This window comes from Eurypyga helias, unplaced genomic scaffold (assembly GCF_000690775.1).
Source record: "Eurypyga helias isolate BGI_N326 unplaced genomic scaffold, ASM69077v1 scaffold37858, whole genome shotgun sequence".
NCBI classification, from domain to species: domain Eukaryota; kingdom Metazoa; phylum Chordata; class Aves; order Eurypygiformes; family Eurypygidae; genus Eurypyga; species Eurypyga helias.
The window spans coordinates 18,509-43,408 of record NW_010265662.1 but is presented as its reverse complement, the minus strand read 5'-3'; the positions used below and the strand labels follow the sequence as shown (position 1 = coordinate 43,408).

General features: G+C 42.8%; 1 protein-coding gene across 1 annotated transcript in view; it reads left to right on the top strand.

Moving 5' to 3' along the window:
• Positions 1-721: 721 nt before the first annotated feature.
• DOCK10 (dedicator of cytokinesis 10) overlaps positions 722-24,900 on the top strand; it is a gene marked incomplete at its 5' end in the record, with an annotated part of 35,211 nt that continues 11,032 nt past the window's right edge. The window contains 23 exons of the mRNA XM_010156822.1: positions 722-805; positions 3,450-3,546; positions 4,339-4,383; positions 4,857-5,032; positions 5,163-5,279; positions 6,246-6,357; positions 7,084-7,205; positions 7,293-7,407; positions 7,567-7,633; positions 8,292-8,339; positions 8,973-9,074; positions 11,609-11,734; positions 12,418-12,526; positions 13,262-13,399; positions 14,677-14,859; positions 15,439-15,549; positions 17,257-17,472; positions 18,225-18,282; positions 18,588-18,686; positions 20,044-20,150; positions 20,613-20,735; positions 21,640-21,753; positions 22,443-22,448. Coding sequence (XP_010155124.1) covers positions 722-805; positions 3,450-3,546; positions 4,339-4,383; positions 4,857-5,032; positions 5,163-5,279; positions 6,246-6,357; positions 7,084-7,205; positions 7,293-7,407; positions 7,567-7,633; positions 8,292-8,339; positions 8,973-9,074; positions 11,609-11,734; positions 12,418-12,526; positions 13,262-13,399; positions 14,677-14,859; positions 15,439-15,549; positions 17,257-17,472; positions 18,225-18,282; positions 18,588-18,686; positions 20,044-20,150; positions 20,613-20,735; positions 21,640-21,753; positions 22,443-22,448 — 2,475 coding nt within the window. The remainder of the gene's footprint in view (positions 806-3,449; positions 3,547-4,338; positions 4,384-4,856; positions 5,033-5,162; positions 5,280-6,245; positions 6,358-7,083; positions 7,206-7,292; positions 7,408-7,566; positions 7,634-8,291; positions 8,340-8,972; positions 9,075-11,608; positions 11,735-12,417; positions 12,527-13,261; positions 13,400-14,676; positions 14,860-15,438; positions 15,550-17,256; positions 17,473-18,224; positions 18,283-18,587; positions 18,687-20,043; positions 20,151-20,612; positions 20,736-21,639; positions 21,754-22,442; positions 22,449-24,900) is intronic.

The following is a 24,900-nucleotide window of genomic DNA, read 5'->3' as shown; positions in this document are numbered from 1 at the left end:
GCTCATGTTCATAGGTTAGTGATGATATGGCCTCCTCCAGGCCAGGGTTGCAGCTGCCTTGTTTGAATGCTGTGTGGCAGGAGGCTTGGTGCTTCACTAGCTTTGCAGAGTTCAGGAACACCAGAGAAGGGGGGAATTCAAGACTGCATTCCCTGTCTGGTAGGCTGACCCTGCAAGGAAAAATGTCAGTAACTGTAACACCCAGGCCCTCAAAACCTTTATACTTTCTGGCTATTTAGCCCCATCAGTCAAGAGAACAGCAGCGATCTCATTGTAAAGTCGCGTAGTGGCATATTTGCTCCCAGAGAGATAATGTGGCTCATAGCAGATACTGTGGCTAAATTGATTCCTCAGGAGTCTCTGAAGGAGATATTCAGGTCAGGTCCCATCACGTACCACCTCTAGTGATTGAGTGTTGCAGCACATGAATGACTTTCATTAGATAAGCTTTCCCCTAGTGCACTGTACGCTCTGATCGTTATTTTAGACTGTAGACACAGTGAAAATGAGAAGTGTGATCAATGTATTATTACTGAAAATAACTTAAAAATCGAGTCAGATTCACCAGTTCCCTGGTTTTCTTTGCCCTGCTATAAGAATAACTTCACCTGCACAGATGGTTCAAGTTTATAGGTGATGCAAGGCAAACAGCCAGGTGAGCGAGGCCATATACTTCTTTTTTGGCTATAAAATAACAGTTCTTTTTTCTCCCCTTTCTTAGCGCTGTTTTACATTTATGGATCGTGGATTTGTGTTCAAGATGGTCAACAATTATATAAGTATGTTCGGAACAGGAGATGGCAAGGTATAGTTTTGCTTTTGGGTTTTGTTTTTTTTCCCCCTAGGCAACTTGATAACAGAATATTTTTAGGTTGAAACTATTTATGATCTATTCCATGGATTCACCATGTTCAGAACTTGAGTCAGTGAAAATGTTTACTATAAATATGTGTTAAAACCTCATCTGTCCCCTTTTCTGGAGGTAAATAATTGTGTCCAAACAACTACTCGCTGAGCATGAGCGTGAGCAAGCTCTGCAAGAACTGCTCAGACCGAAGCATGCAAAATGCTGACCAGTCAGAAATTCTTTGCATGTCAGCTTTGATTCCTTAGAGGATCAAAGACCAAACACGTGGTTTGGTCTACAAACATCAGCAGCAATTGGCAGTAATTTTCTTTGAGGAGTTTAAAGTAAGAGCCTATGAACAACTTCCCATCGTGTCAACTCAAGTGAGAATGTAACGTCTCAGTTACTTTGAATGAATGGCAAACTCTAACCTCATTGATGATGCAAGAAATCCAATCTGCTCCAAATTATCTTGTACCTGCCATGAGGAAAATTCCCTGCAGCCTGAGTTTCTTCTACAATACCTATAATAATCAGTGATGTAGTTTGAACAATAAATTTCAAACGGCAAGAAGTCCCCAAGTAATTCAGTTGGACTCCTTTATGCTTCACATTCATCAGGATGAGTCACAGGCTTTTTCTTTTCCACATCTGGATTTCAGAGCTGTCATACTGGAGCATGTAAGATGATAGATAACACTATTTACTCAAGATATATACACTTTGGATGACTCATCTCCTAAGAAAGCTTACAAAACTTTTGTCTGTTAACATTTTATAATTCTTTAGCAGTGATCTGGGCATTTGTAGGTAATCAGTGAGATTACTCCAGGCCTGTTTTGTTTTTTTACTAAAACTGACTTTATGCTGCACTTGGATCTTTCACCTGATCTCTGGAACAGACATAGAATGGAATCTCTTTATATTAATGTCATACCCTGAATTCTATAGTTCTGTAAACAAGATTATATAATCTGAAAATTGTTCCCACATTTCAGACTTCACTAAATACATCCAACCACAGAAACAGATGTTTAATTAAAAAAGCCAATTAACGGCCAGTGGAAAAGCCTGGCATTAGTCAGTGTGCAGAGCAGAGCTTAGCACCTCCTTGGCAGTGAGTGAGTGCACGTTGCCAGCCACCCAGCATCCTTCCAGAGCCGTCTGTCAGGACACGTGGAAGCAGGATCACTGCAAAGCTGAGACAGATGTGCTGCTGGAACAGGCTTTGCAGCACTTGAAAACAATAGCCACAAAATAAAATCAGACTTCAGGCCTCAAGGAAGGGCCTTGCATTGTTTTCCTTTTCACTCAGTTGCCTAAGCAAGAGTCAGTTGTTAAAACATGCTGGAGGATTTCGTTTGGTGTGTCTTTTGCTTCTTTCACTGGGTTGGTTATGTATCAGAAAGGTTATACTACAATCTAACCTCTCTCCAGAACATTTACCAGCATCTATTGCTGCTTGGATAAACAGTTTATGGGTATATTAGTCTATAAGAGTCTGAATTTATTTTAATTGTGAATGAAGCACAGTGATTTCTGTTCCACAGAAATACCACTCACAGTATTCCATATTTTGACATTTAAACATCATTTTCAGAATACTTATTTATTAAGAAGTTGAATACCTCTGAAGAACTCAGTTCATTGTTGTGTTCCCTCAAAATGCCACAATTGTTCTTGGGAAACCTATTTCAGGTGCTTCATTTCTTTATTTGCCACCAGACACTGATTTGCCTGTCCAACTGTACTCCTGTTTAGCTACTACAGTGCAATAAAACATTTCAGGGAGACATTCCCCACCATCCCCTACTCAATAGACCCTGAAAAGTACAAGTTCCAGATATCCTAACCTGATGCTGGCAACAGACATGCTACAGGTTGTCAGGGAATTGCAGGCTTAAACTCGGGGCAAGTTTAAGACCCTCACAAGCAGTTCTTAATGCCAGGGCCAGTGTTTCACCTGGATCAATGCAGTGCCGTACTGGTAGTACTGGATGACTCCTTTCTGCCACTTAGAACAGGGAGTTGAGCAGATGGGAAGAGAAGACTGAAATAAAAATGTATTACTGGATGTCAGTTGTTATGTTTATATCTCAGTGGCTGGAACTCACTAGCATCAGTAAAGAAATTTTCATCCCTATCAATAAGGTTTGCATCTGGCCTGTGGCTGAAACTTTGTATTTGGTTGACCAAAAAAAATAGGGAAAAAAAAAAAAAGGAGAAAAGACAGACATAATATTATGGTCCCAAATTTATGTGAACAGGAGAAAATACCACTATGATTATATGTTATGCCATCAAAAGAGCCAGTGTAGCTTTAAATATACCTTAAATATTTAGCTTGGGTATTTTTCAGTACATCTTGTGACAGATCATCATTGAGGAATCCGATAAAGCTTGTTCGACTGTGGCAAGTTCCTTTGATAACAGAGAAGGAAACCAAATGTTTATTATTTGTGCAGCTTGGTATAACAAGCCATGAGGTTTTATTGTTGGTGTAAGTGTGAATTTCGAGGTAGAGATAAATAGTAGTGCAGCTCTGTCTTATCATTTCTCCTGTTTTAATATGAGCTGAGCCATTGCCTGTTGTGATTTTCAGACTTTACATCAGTTCAAATTTGATTTTCTCCAAGAAGTCTGTCACCATGAGCACTTTATCCCTCTGTGCCTGCCCATACGGTCTTCAAACATTCCTGGTAAGGCGTCACCCCAAAAGGGTTTCCATACAGCAGCAAGCTATCGGGAGGTTCCAAGAGCAAGGACTGATTAACTCAGTGAAGTATCGTGACTGCACGTTGGGCATGGAAGCCCCAGATGGCTTCTCAGGGGTGGTACTTCTGGTCACCACGTGCTGCCGTGTTTTACCTGCAGCAGCGAGGCGAGAGGCACCCACTTCAAAATCTGTCAGTCCTACCTCCTGAGCTGCTTCCCAGGGCAGGGGATATGGTGTGTAACACGTGTTTGCTTGCAGAGAAGCATTTTTGCCTGTGCTTCACCACAGGAGTGAATTCACCCTGCCCGTGCCCCAAAGCCAGCAGCCACCGTGTGTGCCATCTGCACGTTGGATCTGTTAGTTCAAACCTAGCTTTGTAGCCAATGCCCAGTATCAGGCACTTTTCCTTGGTTTCAAAGACACTGGGATTTCAGCCCTGGGCACAATCCTGACAGTTTAATGTGGCCTCAGGGAAGTCCACTTGGAATGTGGTCCTTTAAGTTGCTGAGAGTGGAAGGTACCTTCCAGTGGAAGACAGAGTCACCTCTCTGTGCAGCATCTCTCGAACTATGGGCCCTTGTCTCCTTTTTGCTTCAGTGTTCACCCAAAAAGGAGTTCAGTTCTGGCATTCATAGCTTTCCTTAGCAGCAGAAGATGTTTCATTCAGATTTGAGCCAATTTTTTAAAAAATGGTACACAGCAAATACATTTTTACACTTAATAAGTAAATGCGTGATTTTTGCCTATTTTTGTTTTCTGTTCATGAAAAATGAAGACCCTGTGACCCCTTCAGAATCAACACAGGAATATCGGACATCAGGTACGAACAAAATGACTGTGTAAGGACTAAGTAGAATTGTGCATCAGGAGCTTTAAGATTTACTCTGACCGCTGTCACAGAACTATGGCAAATTTAGGCAAAGCTTATTTACCATTTTCAAAAATGGAATGAGTCTGGATCTCTCTGTGGTTTAGAACCCTTCTGGCTAAAACAGGGGGATGAAGCTCAGTGAATAGTCTTACTGTGTGCAAAACATTTTGAAATTCTTATATGGGAATATGTATATAAATTGTCTTTTGATATTAAATAGTAAAAACTGCATGATTTCAAGATATATTAATATCTAATAATTCTAGCATTTAAGGGAGCAGAATGGGACAGATCAGGAAATCAAGTTTTGACAGTGGATTAAATCAATAGAAGTTACTGAAATTTTGGAAAATGTGAAAGGCTTTTTTCTTTTTATGTAACCTAGATATTAATTTAAGCATTCTTGTCTGTTTTGTTCCAAGATATTCCAGAGTACACGCTGACCAATGAATTTTGCCGTAAACATTTCTTAATTGGAGTACTGCTGCGGGAGGTTGGTTTTGCCTTGCAAGAAGACCAGGATATTAGGCACTTAGCTTTGGCTGTGCTTAAAAACTTGATGGCAAAGCATTCGTTTGATGATCGATATGCAGAGCCGGTAAAGACACCGTTTATTCTTTTTCATTTGCTTGTTCATACAGTAGCTACACGTATATGAGAATTCCTTTGCGACCAGTATACATTAATTAGTTTCTTCAGGATTATGTTGTGTCTTTTATTTTTTTTAGGCAAAACAGGCACAAATAGCAAACCTGTACATGCCACTCTATGGAATGCTTTTGGACAATATGCCAAGGATTTACATGAAGGATATGTTCCTTTTCAATATCAATACTTCCAATCAGGTAATGAGTGTGATTTTTTTCAGAGCGCTGAAATGAATGAGCTGAGGTCTGACCCAGTCAGTCTGGTGGGAAGAGGTCCAAGATTTCTGGAATTAGCTAACAAAATGCAGTTCCCAAAAATGCTGATGTGTTTGCACCCCCAGTGTTTCATTTGGAAGGTGTCGATTTGCAGAGCACCTGCAGGAGCCTGTACCGGAAGGGTACAGACTGTGGGTGTGAAGAGACCCAGGACACTGGCTGTCCCAGGTCAGGATGGTACCCAGGCACCATCCAGTACATCTGCCCTGGTGCTGCAGGCTGGGGCTGAGGGCCCTGTGCTCAGGCAGGGTGGTGACTGGGAGATGCTGTCATACAGAAAAACTCCCATCGCCCACAGGTTCTTTGCAGGGTTACGCCGTGGGCCCACCAGCAGCTTTGCTGGTACAACAGAGGGACCGTGAGCTATGCCAGGAGGCAGAGGGAATGCACACAAGTAGATAAAGGAGGGAAGGGGTACAGAAATATCCTAAAAGAGTTACCACTGCAGAAGATGCCTGTATAAACTGTGCATGTGGAAAAGCATGTTTGTTTATTTCTTAAAAAATTAGATGTGTTACTATCATAGCTCTGAAGACTAGAAACAGATTTCTGCAGGGGTGGTGTGTCTTTCAGTCCTCCTAGCAAACCAACCTGTGTCATCTGATCATTGCCAACAGCAAATAATGCTCCTTTCCCAGTGCTGCACTAGTGTTTAAGAAGGAAACACAGTTAGACTTGAGCTATCCCTTACAACTCCAGTTATAAGTGGGTTTCATATTGCTCCGTATATTGTAGTAAGGCTTGTTCTTCTGAGGCTGTCGTGTCTAAACAACTGAAAGCAGGTTTTCAAGGTCAGTGTCTAAGAAAAGCCTATTGGCTCTGCTGTCATCGTGAAATTTATGAGTGATAGCATTTACGGGAGCTTGTTCTGTTTATTTCCAAATACAGGGATCTAGGGATGATTTGAGCACAACCGGAGGATTTCAGGGCCAGGCAGCAATGAAGCATGCAAACTCTGTGGACACGTCCTTTTCCAAAGACGTTCTGAACTCTATAGCAGGTATAAATGACAGGTTGATCACGCACGCAGGCAGATTTCTGTGTATCTCAGTCCATCGTGCTTTCTGCTCAGTATTCACGGAAGATATCATTAACCCATTTTATATGATATTCAGGGAAACATGGTATGCAATGTTTCTCTTCCCTTTGGGTGTTTTTGGAGTGTTTTCTTTTTCTATTTCTCTTGTGAAGCTGCTGCTTTTCCACTGCTTCACTTACTCTCCTGCTTTGGAATGATGCCAGCATTCAGGCTCTCACAAATCCCTGGGCCTGAGCTCATTCTTGCAGTCTCTGCCTGACTTAAGAATAGTTTCGAGGTTTCACCTGAAAACCCCTGAGGTCTCTTGGAGGCAAGTATTTTTGGTTTTTCCAGGCTTAATGGAAGGGCAGGAACACAACTTATTCTGTTGACTTCCTCCAAACACCATTTCAGTATTCAGGGAAGTGCACGAGCATCTTTCCACTGATTTTTGTGGCTTTAGGTCAGGTCTTACAGAATGCAACAGGCCATTTTATTGCCATGAGTAACAGCAAACTGAATCATTTTATGTCAACCTGTTGCATGTTTTCAGTACTAAACATACCCATCAATAGCTTTGCTATTGGAAGTTCAAAGCACTGATGTCAATCCAGCATGTGTCACGTTTTAAGTTTTCCATTTTTCTTGTTAGTTTTTGTATCCATAAATGTTTTAGTTTAGCACGTTTGCTATGACTTTCATTTACAGCCTTTTCATCAATAGCTATCTCTGCAGCAAACCATGCTGACTCCAGAGCTTCCTTAGCAAGTCTTGAATCTAACCCAAGTACCAATGAAAAAAACAGTGAGAGAACTGACACGTGTGAAAAGGTACATGTGTTGAAATGCTGAAAACGGTTGCTAGAGGTGGAAACCTGTCACTGCACTTAACAAGGCCCTTTGCTGTCAATTCAACAGATCATGAGACCTTTGTCTTTGATTGGATCAACTCTTCGTTTTGACAAGTTGGATCAAGCTGAAACTAGGAGCCTTCTTATGTGTTTCCTTCACATTATGAAAACCATTTCAGAAGGTAAGAAAATGTGCACTACCTAATTTACGTTGCTGTAAAATATTGTGAATCCTGAATCCAAACAAACATTAAATTAGAATAATTATCAAGGTATTTTACACGTGTTGGGTAAAGTTTCCCTGTAACAGATACATAATATATTCTAATATCTCCCTTTAGATGCACTGATTTCCTACTGGTTGCGGGCACCGTTCTCAGAAATAACTGACTTCTTCAGCATTTTAGAGTAAGTTCACTTTGTGGTTGGTTGGTTTAATATTAATGATGTTCTAAAGTGACAGCTGCAAATAATTTCTCTTTGGGTTTGTCCACCTCATGGAATAGGCTGAGATAAACCTTGTATCTTAGATTATTTTGCCATAATTTTCTGAAGTTATAATGAGACATTGCTAACAAAATCTGTATTCTCCAATAGTTTATTTCCATGAACAGGAGGCATAATGCTTTGTGTGTTCCTCTTAAAAGGGATTTTTATAGTAGTTTTCATTTGGGGTTGAGATTCTATTCTACCCTTGAGAAAAGTACTTAGCTCCCCAAAACTGCCAAACCGTAAGAAAAGCCACATATCCAAATTGGTTTGCTCAATCCAATCTATGCATGTCTGCAGAACCCATGCGTTTTCAGAATTTCCTCATCATCTTGCAGCCAAGTCTTTGCTTTTGACTTTGCTTCCTCAACAAGCAGGATTCTTCAGCCATGGAGAAAGGGAATAAGGGTGTGGGAAGTGGTGCCACATCCTGTGCATCCCTTGGCTGGGAACTCTGTATTCTTCTTGCTTCTTAGGAGGTGCATATGCCATAGGTCTCTTCAAAGTACAAAGGTTCATTATTTTTCGCAATTAGGAAGCCATTAATAGACATGAAATCTTTTGTTCTCTCTTTCAGGGTTTGTCTGCAAAATTTCAGATATCTAGGAAAACGCAATATTGTAAGGTAATTCTCTAGTTATAGACTGTATGTTACAGTATTTACATATTTCTGCATTACATTAGGCTTAAATAAGGTTAACGGTGTATCAGTTGTCTCCATGCTGAAGCTGATGAATATTACATTTTTTCTTTAATGCAACAATGTTAGCATGATGTTCTGAACATCTGAGCACATACCTGGTGTAAAAGATGAATTGCATGTGCTCGTAACCAGTAGGGTGCTTGTAACCCGTATTATGGGGCCATTCTCAACCATATTTCTGTGCATATGCCACACAAAGGAACTTGGACACTGTTATTTTCCATCTGTATAATGCAAAGAATGGTTTTAGTGGGCATAGACAAATGTTCCACAGCAATTAAAAAATCTGCCTCTACCTGCTCTCTGAAAAAGCATGAGATGGTGTCCCAGCTGTGAAATGTGCGATGCAGACTTTGTCTCAGTCGACGCTTCATTTTTAATTTAATGCTAGCACTGTGAACTTGTCTGTCTGTCACACTGGAAAAACGAAAGGTCACCAGATGAACCAATTCATGCTCCATGGCAGGTTTTGTCAGGCCTGTATTTATTCTGCAGAGGCATAGCAAAATCAATGTCACGTTCCATAACACATTAACCCTTATTTTCTCTTAACAGGAAAATTGCTGCTGCTTTTAAGTTTGTGCAGGCCACCCAGAATAATGGAACCCTTAAAGGTTCGAACTCCTCCGGCCAGGCATCGGGTCTGCTCTCGCAATGGTAATGACACGTCGTATTCCTAATTCCTATGAAGCCACAGTCCTTGTTGTCATCCTCCAGCCTCGCACGCTGTCACAGGGTTGACCGAAAAGAGGTTGACACAACCTCTGACCCATTTCAAACCCCCAGAGCTGTAAACTGTAAAAGCCTTGAGTCTCTTTAACTTCAGTGTGACTTATTGTTGTTTAAAATGTTATGTTCAGAAGAATCCTTAGTTACTGTCAATATTAAGTGCTGCAGAAAGAGTAGCTGTTGTTTTCAGCTCAGATCCCTGTCGGAAAGATAACACACAGTTTTCCCCATCCTGAAGGAATTCATAGGTCTGCAACCTTATGCTTTTAGGGAATCTTACTGCTTTAGGGGTATTTTATTTATTGACAAAGTTACGGTGGTGGGGGATTTGTTTCTCCCCAGTAACTGGGGTTGTGGAGGGGGATGCCCCAGCAACACAGACACAGCTTTAAGAGTAGGTTTGCTTGATGCCCATCCTTTTATTTCTGTGCTGCTAAGTGTAACATAGCCTTACACTGTTACGTCCATGTTGCCCGTTACTGAATCTTTCTTTCCTTTTTTTTTTTTCCTCCTCTATCTCCCTAGTCTAAACATTGCAAGATTTAATCATTTCATGGATAGAATGGTAATAAGCTTCAGATGCAGCACATCTTTAATAACCTTTTTGATCCCTTTAGGGGAAAGCGGGATCTTTTTCATGCTAATAATGTAAAATTCCAGAGAGAAAGCAAACTTTTGACTCTGTGCATCTTGGGGTTCTAAGAGCATGGTGAGGAAGTCACCCTTCCTCATGAGCTTGGATCATTGACTTTCTCATTTACACGTAGCTAGAGTACGCTCACCATTATAAGCGTGTATCTTGGGATGGAACAAAGGGGAAATAAGCTGCTTTCTCTGCCACACTTCTTTCTTTGTTCCCCTACTGTGCCATTTTCAAGAAGCAGCACTGATTTCACTACCCCAGCTGGAACTGGCAAGCAGCCTCGAGGAGACTGTTGTGTTACGCATTTGTAGCTGAACCAACACTACTGGCGGTCCAGAAAATAAAGTCATGATGCTCCTGTCTCCAGGGCCTTCATACTTGACCCCCTCACAGATCAGCATTTTTTTGTCCAAATGGCTATTTGTTTGTTCTGCTGTAATACAGAGCATTTTTTGATGATGAGGTGAGAGATAAGGTATTGCTGGTGGTCATCTCTAACTTGCACTTAGGTATTTCAGTTTGCTGAAATGTTCATGGGAAACCAGACTTTCCCCCCCTGCCAAAAAAAGAGTCCATTAGTTTGCCAAGATGTCCACCCAAATCCTTCCACTGTGACCATTCATGGAAGAATTTATTACATCGACTGGCCTGGCCATCAATTCCATACCCGTGTTTCAGATTTTAAATCTGAAATGTTCATTTTCTAAACTATTCCTGTGAAAGTAACTAACTTAAAAGAGGGTTTAGCTAGGTGCAGAAAGTAATTCTGTCCTAGAATATTTTTCAGTTATACAAATCTAAGAAGCACATTTAAAAAAAAAAAAACCAGAATAAAAGTGTATTTTAATAAACTACATGAATTTTGCAATGTGTTAAATCTTGCTGAGTACTATAGTGGTTACAAATTCAAAATCCTTTCCAAAATTACAAGAAGCATTGGTATTTTAGTTCTGAGCTTCTCATTATAAATTAATGATGTTTGTCAGCATCAAGAGGGTTAAAAGAACACAGGCATAAGCACACGCATGTTTTCACTGTCATTGTCAGTTTGTCATCATATTGTTCCTCTTGCAGAATCCCAGAACGGTTTGGGTTGGAAGGGACCTTAAAGACCACCCAGTTCCAACCCCCCTGCCATGGGCAGGGACACCTTCCACTAGACCAGATTGCTCCAAGCCTCATCCAGCCTGGCCTTGAACACTTCCAGGGATGGGGCATCCACAGCTTCTCTGGGCAACCTGTCCCCGTGCTCCCCACCCTCTCCAGGAAGAATTCCTTCCTGATATCCAATCTAAACCTCCCCACTTTCAATTTAAACCCATTACCCCTTGTCCTGTCACTACAGGCCCTTGTAAAAAGCCCCCCCCAGCTTCCTTGTAGCCCCTTCAGGTACTGGAAGGTGCTGTAAGGTCTCCCTGGAGCCTTCTCTTCTCCAGGCTGAACAAGAAGCTGTATTAGCTCCTCCATGAGCAGAATATATTTTTTTGTATTCTAAGTTAACAGAACTCATCTCAGTTTCTCTTCACTGAAAGGCAGTTTTCTAAACATCAGCCAGCTCTTTAAGCTGATGCTTTTTTTCAGCGCTCTTGAGTGTTTTGTCTCCTGTGATCTCAAGAAATCACAGCACATCTGTTTATTTTGTCCACCTCACTGACTTTCTTCTTCATCTTTGTTTCTCTGAAAAAAATTTTGCATCAGTTGATGATAAATGAGCCTTTGAAAAGTACTGCAGAAAATTCTGACTGACATGGAAAAATTCTGTATAAGCATGATAGTTTATTCCTTGTTTCTGCTCTTTAATGCTGCGTTTCAATTTCAGGATGCATTCTACTGGTCATGATGGCCATAAGCATCACAGATCTCAAACATTACCAATAATCCGTGGCAAAAATGCACTTTCTAACCCCAAACTCTTGCAGATGATAGACAGCAGCACTGCAAGTAAGTACAAAAGAACCATGTTTAATTCCCTCTGGATTTCTGTGGGGTTTGGATATGTCTCTATAAACCTGTTTTCATGAGTTTCAGTGAAAGATAGCCTGAAGAGAGGAGCCTAAACATAAATAGAGCTGATGAGTTTGGGTTGTGTTTTTTTTTTTTTTCAGGAGACTAAGAATTCTGAGCATAAAAGTTGGCTGGAGTTCACTTAGAAGCAAAATTAATTACAATAACCTGACATATTTAGATGACAATGACAAGTTATTCCCCCCTTCCCATCATCTATTCCATCTATGGTTACGTACCTTGCTGTACAAGCAGTTATACACCAGCTGAAATATTACATTTATTAAATCTAGCAATGAAGTGACCTTTTCACGACAGAAGGTTATTTAAGTGATGAGATCAAAGTCATCTATCCCACTTTCCAATTAGGTTTCTCTCTTTGTTTGAGGACAAACAGAAACAACATAAGAATATATTCACATCCAGCTGGTAAAAGTTGACTCAAATTCCCTCCCCTTTCATCTTCTACGAGCAGCTTTCTTCAAAATGCCCCTTTGGTTAGAGGTACAGTTAGGACCCTGTCTCTACGGTGCTGAGACGTAATGATCAGGCTGCAGAATTCCATCAGCTCTAAGTAAACTCAGAAGATGGTTTCTCCTCTGGCTTTTTGTGTGTTGCAGGCAGCTCCAATGAAACGGACATCGTACAGTATGTGGACACAGAGGCAAACATTGCTACAGAAGTTTCCCTCACAATCCTTGACCTCTTGTGTCTTTACACCCTGAACCACCAGGTATGCTTTGCTGCCATGTGGGGTATGTGGTGGAAGGGAAGGCTGCGGGGAGCAGGCACACAGAAAGCTCGGAATGCCTGAGACAGCAGGATAGGGAAATAAGATACACCAGTCCTCAGTGAAGGTATTTTATGAAGGAATTGACTCATAGTACCCAAACTGAATAGAAGGATGTGGAAGAAGAGCATCCTATGTACCCAGGGCTATGTACAGTCCTGCTCTGCATGGAAGGGTCCTGCATCTTCTAGTGCATCACCTTATCTGGATTGTGCTCAATCCACTATATTTCAGAGATTTTTAGATGGAAGATTTCTAAACTGCTTTATCATCTGTATCCCTTCAAGTCAGCATGTGGATCCTCTGCCTCTTTAAAACTTGTTCTGTGAATATTGGCCCAGATGACTTGCTGAATGTCTCACAGCTCCAATAGAGAACAGGCAGCTCTTTTTAGATTCAATGACTCCTTTGTGCCACCGTAGCCCGTAAACACAGCATATACCATCCACAAGTAAACGTAAGCATAGGAAAAGTGCCGTCCTTGAAAAACTGCAAGTAAAAAGAGTCTGCAGCAAGCTGGGAATGCCACAGAAGTTTCTGTGGAAACTTCATCCACAGAAGTTTCACACTGAAAACAGCATCTCCCTAGAACCCCTCCGATGTGAAGGCCAGCAGATCCTTCTTTTGTTTATTCACTTTAATAACCAGAATGTCCTGTCTTGCCTGTGAACTTTTCAGAGGCAGCTCCAGCAGTCTGATTGCCAGAACGTGTTGATGAAGAAAGTCTTTGACACGCACATGCTCTTTCTGCAAATCAACCAGTCAGCAGCAGCTCTCAAGCACGTCTTTGCTGCCCTACGGCTCTTTGTAGCCAAGGTAACTATGGTTTTATGCTGTTAGCCTGACTTATTAATGTTACAGCAAGTGCAGCTTGAGGGCAGTTGGGTACTCTGAAGGAGTCTTGAACCTCACTGTATTAATGCTAATTCCTGACAAGCATCTTCTGATTTATTGCTGATTAAAAGTGAGAAGTTCACAGTATCTGAAACATTAGTTCTGTTTCTGAGAACAAAAACCTTACTGAGAAAGTGAAACTTGTAGAGTAAATTGCTAAGTCATGTCCAGGTCTGTGGTATCTGGCTATGTCACCGCCCCCTTGGCTTTTCTGCTTTAACCACCTGTGGAAGAACACTTGAAACCCTAGAGGTCCGTGGTCTTCATGGCAGATACCTGGGATGCAGAATCCAACAGTGAACAGCTGTCCCCAGGGGAGCTAGCAGGAGAGTATTCCGTGCACTTCACCAAAAGTGAAATCCAAACTGATACGGTTTTATGAATACTTCCTTGTCAACATGGAAGAGTTGTTGGACAAAAACATCTTTATGTGTCAAACTGTTTATTTGCTTGTACTGCACATATGTGAATGATCACGTGTCAAACTGTTTATTTGCTTGTACTGTGCATATGTAAATGATCACAGGCAATTAGACAGTGCCAGCTGCAAAGGCTGCGCTATTCCCAAGTCATACACTTAGATGAGGTCCTCTTAAAACTCACCAGCATGTGGCACACAGATAGCAACTGCTGTGGGGAAGTGCCAGTAGGCAAGGCTGTCCCCATCTCCCAGATGTTCCTGTGAAGGGCCATAGTGTTGAGCAGTGTAAACCATGTGGCCTCCCTCTGGTTGTTATCTCAGGGGAAAGGAGGAGGGTATCAGGCTTCTCCCAGTCACGTAGCTTGAGGATATGGAGAAGTATAAAGTAAGCCATCCACAGACAGCTTTAAATTACATACCAGACAGTCAAGAATGGAAGAACTCTGTGCAGTGGGGGAGACAAATAAATATCCAGGATCACCCTTTTCATTCATCCTGTAGCTCTCGAGATTGAATTCTCTTTTCATAGTTCTGTGGGAACTGGGATCAGTTGTAGTTCCTTCAGCAGAACCTCTTAGGCAGTACTTGAGATCTGTTGCCAGCATGAACATCTTCCACCTCTCCTCGGTCTGTTTTCTGCTATGTCCTCCCTGCTGATAAACAGTAGGTATGGTTTGGAGAGCCATCCATCTTTTTTGGCAGAAAAAAGTATTGACTCATAATAACTGTACCAAGGCCTGAGAGTGGTGCTAATCATATTCACATTTTTTTTCAATAGTTCCCATCAGCATTCTTCCAAGGACAAGCAGATCTCTGCGGCTCACTCTGCTATGAAATCCTGAAGTGCTGTAACCATAGATCACGTTCAACTCAGACAGAAGCTTCTGCTCTTCTTTATTTTTTCATGAGAAAGAACTTTGAGTTTAACAAGCAGAAATCAATAGTCAGATCCCACCTACAGGTAAGTGAAGTGTGAGATCACCAGGATTTAGCTGATGTGCACTGTATTTTATCATTATTATTTTCATGCACTGTAGCAAAGCAATACTTTTGGAGCTCTCAGACAGGCAACTCTCTGCAGCAGCCTGATTTTCGTGCCAAGTCTGAGGACGTCGGGCTAGATTCTCTGCTCTTCTTGAGCTGCTCAGCTGTGTTCCAGGGCAAGGCAACAGCTGTGAATCTAGCCACATAGCCAATAAATAGCCAGATAAATGGCTATTCTTGATTCATGTGCATTGCTTACAGCAGTGAGGACATAGCTGATGAACTCACTAAACAGAATCTGATACTATAGTAAGAGACATGTAAAGTCCAGTAACCGTGTGCTTACGCTGCAAACTCCGAGCAACTGCCATCGCTGGGAAGATTGCTCACAGTCCTTGTGTTTGTGTATGTTATATGCTTAAGACAGGTATAAAAGTGAGTCCCTGCTAGTCTGGTACAGCAAATCACACTAAAATAGGGATTACGAACTATTCATAAACTGTGGTTTTCACTGCTAATTCCACCCTGTTTGTTCCCCCACCCTCACCCTGTACAGCTCATCAAGGCAGTGAGCCAGCTGATAGCAGATGCCGGGATTGGTGGATCTCGTTTTCAACATTCCCTTGCAATTATTAATAATTTTGCCAATGGAGACAAGCAGATGAAAGTAAGAAACATCTTTTGTCAGTCATTACCTCTTGCAAAAGGTCAGCAATTTCAGAGGAGCAAGTGTTTCAGTGAATAAGATCATTTCTTAGTGATTTATGCATTCATAGCATGCCTTTTTAAAGCAGACTGAAAGTCATGAAAATGTTTGTGACACAGAAGCTTAATAATTGAAAATACATCTTAAAACAACAGGAAAAAAAACCCCAACAACTTTATTTGAAAACTGTACGTTTTAATTGTGCAGATTTTGGCTGGGGTTAAACCACAACAGTTATACACTGCGTATTTTGTCCATTTGCCTGATGTCAGAGGAGGTATCGTGCGTTGTGCCTAATGAAACACAACTGCCGCGAACAAACAATCTTTACCCTACAACTGTCCCTTCAGTCTGTTCAGTAAATGGGTAGCAAAAGCAGGCACAACAGTCAGGTTTTGTAACAGCTTGCTAAGCCCCTGCCAGAGGCACGTAGCTCTTGCGTTAGTTACCATTGCTATTATATTCATGGTCTGTACTGAAGGTGTGGGAAAAGGATTCCAGTTTTTCATTTTTACAGTTCCTATCCAAACATTTGTCAACATGGATTTTGGATTTTATGCTTTGGAGGCATTTTTCCTTCCCTTCAGGTGACTTCAGGGTATCTCCACTGAGGTTAATAATAAAGTTAGTGTATTGGTAGATAATGAGCATAAGTAATTTAATGTCTTATTTAAGAAGATGCAGTTACAGTCGTATTTGGTTTTTTCACCTTTCAAAGTCCAAGTCTGGTTTCCTATCACTGCAGTCGGTCACACGGCTGCTGTAACATGCTCATCTCAGTGTGACGTAGAGAAGGGAGCATTTCATTTCGTTTCATGTTTTTCTGGATGTCTGTACTCCTAAACAAAGGGAACGGGGAGAAAAAAGTCTGAGAATAGAAATGTATTTTCTTGCCCATCTGAAAAAGAGAAACCGCAGAGCTGGGTTAAGTATGTTGAGAACAGCTGACGTGAGTAATGCGAGGACTCTGTTTTCATCTTGTGCACTGCGAGAGGGCCCGGAGCCAGACTGCTGGGCTTCACTCGCCGCGGTGAAACATGCTGTGCCTGTAGTTAAGCAGGACCATCTATGGCACTGCTCATCAGCTGAAAGCCTACGAGAATCCAGCACTGGATCCAGTAAGCAACCGAGGAACAAGAGGTTGGGTTTGCAGCCATCCCCGGAGTTGCTGGCTACAGGCCGCGGTGCAGCTCAGTGACTGGGGTATCTGGGAGGGGCTGTGACACGCCAGTAAAACCACACCAGGGATTTGCCTACAGCGTGTACGTCCTGGGGAAGTGTGGCTCTGCTTCGAAGCCTGCTGAATTAGCCTGCTGAATTTCAGGAAGAAATTCTTCCCGGAGAGGGTGGTGAGGCACTGGGACAGGTTGCCCAGAGAAGCTGTGGATGCCCCATCCCTGAAAGTGTCCAAGGCCAGGCTGGATGAGGCTTGGAGCAACCTGGTCTAGTGGAAGGTGTCCCTGCCCATGGCAGGGGGCTTGGAACTGGATGGTCTTTAAGGTCCCTTCCAACCCAAACCATCCTGTGATTCTATGATTCATTCTATGAATCTATGAATTAGGGAAGGGGAAGAAGGTCTTCCATAAGCAGGAGTTCAGCTCATGGAGGGGTGCTGCATGTGGCTCTTCGGATGGTTTTAGTGATGTATTGCTTATCTCTTTCCCAAAGAACGTTAATTTCCCAGCAGAGGTGAAGGATCTGACCAAACGCATCAGAACGGTTTTAATGGCCACAGCTCAGATGAAGGAGCATGAGAAGGACCCTGAGATGCTTGTGGATCTGCAGTACAGTCTAGCGAATTCATACGCCAGCACACCTGAATTACGTAGGACGTGGCTTGAAAGCATGGCCAAGATTCACGCAAGGAATGGAGATTTATCAGAGGTAATGTGAATCAGTGAACAGGAAATCCATGTGTCTGTAGGCTGAGGTGTTCTGATGAAAAGGGCTCTGGAAGACAACAGTAGTGATTTCAGAGAATCATACAGTGTCTTTCATGTGATTAAAATTAGAGGAAGACAGGTTTGAAAAGCACCTAGGGATGTGATGTGCTCATTATCCCAGTTTGCCTAATTTTGGGTACCTGACACGTGCTTGAGCAAGACTTGAAAATGTCTGATGGGAAAGCTCAGGTCGGTATCGCCTTAGCATCTCTGCTCCTTAACCCTAACAGGCACAGCAGCTGAGGCTGTAAACATCAAAGATATTTAAACAGAACAGGCTGCTGTAGTGTAGATGAGGTTATGAGCAGTGCATAACCTACATAAAGGGTTTTCTTCTCCCCTGCTGTGGCACAGGAGAGGAGCTTTGTTTCTAACGCATTGTCCTTGTCATCAAAACATAAATGAGTGCTGCAAAATTCCAGTGCATAACCCAGGAGTATCTTATTTACTGAGTAACCTTAACAGTTTTCTTGAGCAAATCTATGCTTTTACCTAAGATAACTAGTGAAATTAACACTCAAGAAGGATTTCGTTATTTAATCCTTTATCTTCTTAAATGGTCATATTAATTTCACCTTCCCTTTTCTGCAGCGTGACTTGACAGTGCTGAAAGTATGTGCTCCTTGTCACACGTATGCTCTAAGTCATACGGTGTACTTGAACGTGTACATGTGTCTTGCTCTCTCGTTGCAGGCTGCGATGTGCTACATTCATATCGCTGCTCTCATTGCGGAGTACCTGAAAAGAAAGGGTAAGCTCAAAAAAAAAAGCTTGTTGAAAATAAATTTGGGCTGTCCTGCTTTGCTTCCTTATATGTAAAGTATTCTTAAAGCTGCTTGAATTCTTCCCAAGTAGTGTATTTTTAAAATGTATCGTAAATGCTGGTCTTAGCACTGGAACAGTGAAGGTGTGTGTTTTGTGTAAAGCGGGGTAATTAAATGTTTAGTAAGCTAGTGCTGAAAGAGAATGCTTCACTTGTTAGACTGTTGTTATTAAATATGCATGTATTAACACATACCAGTAGCAGTGTACTAATACCATCTTACACTATCATAGGTTACTGGAAAATGGAAAAGATTTGTACCTCACGTATGCTCCTGGAAGATGGTCAAGTCTCTGATAGTAATGTGTTACTAACAACTCACAATGGAGGAAGTGAGTGCTCTAACCGTGCCTGTTTATGGGTCAAATAACATAATTAGGGAATCGAATTACTGTTCTCCAGTTGATCTAGAAAAGTACCTACCAAATGTTTATAGTGCATGCTGATGGCTGTAATAGCAAGCAAGTAATGTCGGCGACGTGATATGTTACGTTCCCGATGCTCTTTGGCTGGTTTGATGAATTGCTCAGAATGCCTCGGAGCGGTCTGCTCTTCATCGGCAACAGAAATCCCTCTCGGTTCCATTGGTGTTTAGCACACAAATCCACGTCCAATTCCTTGACTATCCAAAGCTGGGAGGGCACGGGGGCAGAATTAATATCTGGTTATCCATATGTAACTCAGTGTAGATAAAGGGTTTTTTTTTTAATCTGTGGTGCTTATTGGAGAAATAAAGTGCAGGCTTATATTATTAAATGCTTCTATGCCACTGGTTATGTAGTTTATGAAATGTGTATTTCAAAATAATTCTCAGCATGAGACATTTTGGCAATTTTCACAAAAAGCGATTTCTGGGGTCAAGGGCAAATATCTGGGGAAGAGAAAACTGTTAGTTTTGGAAAGACCATGGTTCTCCGAAGCACTTGGAAGTGTCTGTGTGTGAGGTGAATGAATACATCCTTTTAGAAAGCAGCTTTCTGTGAAGAGCAACACTCTGGAGATGGCTCAGTAGTGGTAAAATACTTTGCATGAAGAACAGATCACCGTAGGTGAAGAACTCGTGGGTCGCTTTAAACCTCCTTGGTGAGGGCTGTGGTCACCCGCCTGACCCTGGGCAGGACGAGGGGACCTGCTGCCAGGCTGTCCTCAAGCCCCGGAAAGGCACAGCGTGCCCCGGAGCTGCCAGGAGCTGCCATCTGCCCCTCAGCTGCAGCAAGCCCCGGGCAACTGTGCCCCTCTCGCCTAGGAAACCCGACGGGTGGCGTGAGCACAGGTCCCAGCGTGGGATGTGAAGTGTCTGGGGTCAGGGTGGGAGTCACGGCACCCGTCTCGCCTCAGCCTGTAATTTCCACGGGAATTTCTGGATAGGCGAGCGGCGCAGGCATAGATCTGCAAGGACTGCCAGTAGTTATGGCTGAGGGACGCAAATGCCAAAGAGAGGAAAAAGATCGCATCAGGAAAATGCTGTAGTTGCCCTTTACCTGGACAAGCGGATCTGTATCGCAGAGAAAATGTGTAATGGTCTCATAAATTCAATGGGTTACGTTTGTGCTTCTCATCACTTGTGCTGTGAAAGAAGTTAACCCATCCAGTCAAATAAGATCAGCTCTGTTTTAATGGCATCCAGTAACTTTTTGAGTTATGTGGTTATTCCGTCATTAATTGACATGTGATGACTTGCACTTCAAGGCTTATTTTCCATGGGATGGCCTGCTTTCCTGAGCATTACCCCCAACATTAAAGAAGAAGGTGCTATGAAGGAAGACTCTGGGATGCAAGATACGCCCTATAATGAGGTCAGCAGCGCTCACATTTATACACTTGGTCTGTATTAACAGAGAGTGTTATTTCTAAGGGATGCCCGTGCATGTTACAACAAATTACAGTGAGAGTGGACTTCACACAGTATTAAAAGGCACACAGCTTTTGAGTGAACTGCCATGGCTGTGTTTAGCTGACCAGAACACTAAGTACCAGAGCTGGAAGTTAGAACAGGGGGAGCCCACAAAGTAAACCTATTTTTCTGAATGAGGCATCCAGTATTCAAGTATTTTCATGTTACTGTTATTTCAGTTTTTTTATCTATAGAAGAGCCAGGTCACCAATACCTGGTTAATCATCGTGTCATTGAAATAAACCTTAATATAGAAGACAGAGAACAAAAATTAAATAGTGGGTCTGTCCTTTTGCTGCATTGGTATTAATTAAATGCCACCAGCTGCTGAGTCACTGAACTATTTGCATTTGTGGAACTGCAGAATATTCTTGTGGAGCAGCTGGAGTTGTGCGTTGAATACCTGTGGAAGTCTGAGAGATACGAGCTTATTGCTGAGGTTAACAAGCCTATCATTGCTGTTTTTGAGAAGCAGAGGGACTTCAAAGTAAGTTGGGTTTGGTCGTGGGGGGTTTTTATTATTATCTTAAGACAACAGTAAAGACCAAAATTTTTAGGGAGGGGCGGAAGTGCTTTCTTCAAAAGGAAAGTTTTTTTCCTCCTGTCTGCAATTTCTCTTTAATGCTTTCTGCTGTGAGTAAATTAAAAACTCTAGTAACCTTCTAAAACCTTCCTCTTTTCAGCATCAGTACAATAGTAAATGAACAAAGAAAATTCAAGCCAACCTCTTCTGTTAGCTAGTGGATGTGAATTTTTATGTATGTTTTTAAACCAAGAGCACATGGACGTGATATTTAAGTTTAGAAACTGATGATCTCTCTGGGTGATCTCTTCACAATTCCAGGATTTCCTAATTTCATGTTTACTTCGCAATTTCCATACATAATGGATAACCAGATGATAATCTCATTTACTGATTTTTCTGGTTTTAAAATGTAAAAACCAACACACAGAGGTAGGTAGCTATAAGCTGTGCACTGAGGAAGCAGGTCCTCAGACTTAAACTTAGTTGAAATTATTGTTCACTCTCCTGAGAAGGTGCTTTTCGGTGGGAATTGTGGACGGCATGTCTGTGTATGGGGTAGGGAGCTGATTGGGGTTATTGGCACCCTGCTCTCACCTGCACATGGGACACCGGGGTTCTGTGACCTCTCAGCAGGGCCCTACCACTGTGTGATGGTGGGATACTTGCCTTCATGCTGAGCCTGACAGAAACCTTGAAACGAATCTCCAGCCACTGCTGCCAGGGTTAAACCTTAGCACGCGCAGCTGTCTTGGCAAAGGTTTGCTAATCCAGTTAGGAGAAGCCATGCTTGCGTGGAGCCTTTGTGTCATTTCCCAAAGTCCTCACGCTCTCTCCCTTCCCTCGCTCTGCTTGCTTCTTGATGTAGAGACTGTCTGATCTGTACTACGACATCCACCGCTCGTACCTGAAGGTTGCAGAAGTAGTGAACTCTGAGAAACGGCTCTTTGGGCGGTACTACCGTGTGGCGTTTTATGGGCAGGTGAGTCGACTTGTGTTCTTTTGTCTCCACAGATTCCCAGATTTCAGCCACGTTCTTCTAATCCTGATGTGTTTCAGGGAAGCTAAAACAGGGGAACGCTTGGCAGTGAATCATGGGGGAGAGAGCGCCTCATGGGTCAGACTCCAAGGATTTCACTCAGTGAAGAGACACTCGGTTGCGTCTGTAAACTGCTGCGGTTGGGTGTAGTGGTGTAATGGGGAACAGACGTGTACGTCAGCTTTCGTTCTTGACTTCATCACGCCAAACAGAGTGAGGCAGGGTGGGGTTTTTCAGAGCAAAACTTAAATAAGACGAGATCTCTTTGGTATATGGCCCTCTCTTCAAATAAAGCTTAAAGCAGAGCAGTATGCAGGAGATGTGTTGGTGTCTTTCTCGCTGACTCTGACTTCTGCTTTCAGGCCACCTCTGATTCTGTGCAGTATACCGTAGAGTAGTTTTATTCCCTCTGCTGTGCTTCAGCAACCTCAAAGCATTATTTTGTGCTTTCTTCCACTGCAAACCAGTGCAGCAATCCAGCATGTTCTTAAGACCTGGTTTTGGCAAGCACATAATTTCCTTTGCTCTAAAACAATAAGGTGTGTAAACAACAGATTGATGTGAATCATTCTGTTTGCTAATTAGATTTTAATGCAGAAATTTGCTCTTTTCTCCTTTTGGTCTTATTCAAGGCTGTGGTAAGTCTAGTTCTTTTGCATGTTTTGTTTAATTCTCCTCACACGTCCTCCATCCTTCCCTGTACTGTTACTTAACATTAACTTCCCTGTGCTCTGGAATCTTTGGTTCGTGGCAGATGAAATAACATCGTTTCACTCATTGTTGCATCCTGCAGACTAATTTTTGTTTGTTCAGTTGCCCAGACTACCAAGCTGTATCTGTTGTGTTGTGTGTGCACCGCGGGGCCCAGTGCTGCCTCATCTCACCTCAGTGACAGTGTTTCTCTCAGCTTCACTGGGAGTGGGATCGGACCCCGTCTTCCTCTGCTGACAACCTCGGTGTAGCACTGATGCTGTTTGAATGCAAGCCTGCTTCCCTGGCCTGCGCCGTCTGTGGCAGTGGTACCCGGAGCGCTCTGGGCAGGGGTGGCCGCCGTGTCCCTTGAAGGAGCAAGCAAATTGGGATTGAGAGGGCCATGGCGAGTCCTTCCTCAAAATGGTGACAGCAGAAGGGGGAAATGGGACTCCCCTACTTGCAACTTCTTGCCAGGGCTTTCCCAGAAGCAGCTACTTGTGAGTGGGCAATTCTGCTGCAGCAGTTCTGCCGAACTGGGTTAAAATCTCTTCTTACAATGCAGTGACTTTCCTGCCAGTGCCACAGGGGCAACTTCATTTAAACAGCCTCAGTGCTCTAAGGCATCTGACTTTTTCATCGCTGCGTGTTGCTAGTGCCCCCGGACACCGAGCTCTAGATGCAAACAAGCACAGCTCCCTCCTTTCCTCTTGCTTTACATGGTAGAAGGTGGGATGGCTCTGTATCGCTCCTTGCAGAGGCGTGGTGACAATTATTTATAGCAGTGTGCAAATAATTAAAGGTAGATCGTTCTCATCAGCATCACTTGTGCCTCATATACCAAGGAAAGTCGGAGTGGGGGTGCAGCACTGATTAGGGAGTACGCAAAGCACCACAGGAGGTGTGGGAGCTACAGACAAAGCTTGACCTGGAAGGAGAGACAGAGAGAACAGTCTGTTTCCATATATCGGTTGTGCCTGCGTATTTTTCCCTTTGGAAGGTTTTCTTTATGTATTTCTGTCAGTTCTTTTTTCCCCGTGCACCACTTGCTTCCATTTTGGCTGTGCAAATGGAAAGGTATGGAGCCTTTTGGTCCTTCTGTTGCCCACAGCATCGCAGGCCTCCGTGCTGAGAGCAGTCGTGGTGGCCAGTTCATTTAAATCATTAAAAGCAATTCTTTTTCTTGTGCTTCTGGCAGGCTTTGCACATGTCCTCCCAAAAGCTAACGGTTGCAGGTTTTATCAGGATTACGCCGTTAAACCAGTGTAAAGCAACATGACTCGCTCTGCTTTACAAAGGCAACGCCACAGAGGGAAACTTGCAGGGATGGGGTTTCTTGTTAGTCTTGCATATACACTGCTCTGTAAAATACCTGTGGGTAGATATATATGTAAGCACAGACATATAAAAACGTATTATTACATATACACATTTATTCATTAAACATTTTTATCAATTGTGCCAGTAATAAATATATACATGTATGTTTTGTAAAAACAGAACACTGCCATTTCTTATCTGAAACAAAAACTCCAGTGAAAGATTAAAGGACAAAAGAATACTGCAAATACTGTTTGCAGGGAGAATTTTGTGGGTTCTTAGCAAAAAAGAAAATCTGCAGCTGCACCCGAAAACCATTCTTCTTCATGGAAAGACAGAGAGAGTATGTGGTTACTGCATTGCTGCAGCGACCCTCTGGAAGGATGGTTTGAATGAATGTAGTCCTTAGGGAGGATGTAGGCAGTTGTTTTCACCAGGGAGCTTTATTTGCCAGTTCAGAGAGCCGGATCTCATGGCAGCTGCTCTTTTAGACTGCAAACCTTGTCAGGGCCTTTGGTGACAGCATCTCATTGCTCCACCAAGTGGCCACACTCGCCAGTGTTTATCGTGTTACCTGCAGAAGAGTGATTTGAGAAGTCAAGATCTTTCTTAAATTTAAAATAAATAAATCTGTTAAATATGTTGAGTAGCTGAAAATTCATATTGTGCTGAGCAGCAGAGATGCTCAAGGCTTGTTTTCAGAGCAGTGTTAAGTAAAGGCAGAGCTGGGATTTTTCTTTCCTAGAGAAGAGAAGGCTCCGGGGAGACCTTATAGCACCTTCCCGTGCCTGAAGGGGCTACAAGGAAGCTGGGGGGGACTTTTTACAAGGGCCTGTAGTGACAGGACAAGGGGTAACGGGTTTAAATTGAAAGTGGGGAGGTTTAGATTGGATATCAGGAAGAAGTTCTTCCCGGAGAGGGTGGGGAGGCACTGGGACAGGTTGCCCAGAGAAGCTGTGGATGAACCATCCCTGGAAGTGTTCAAGGCCAGGCTGGATGAGGCTTGGAGCAACCTGGACTAGTGGAAGGTGTCCCTGCCCATGGCAGGGGGGTTGGGACTGGGGGGTCTTTAAGGTCCCT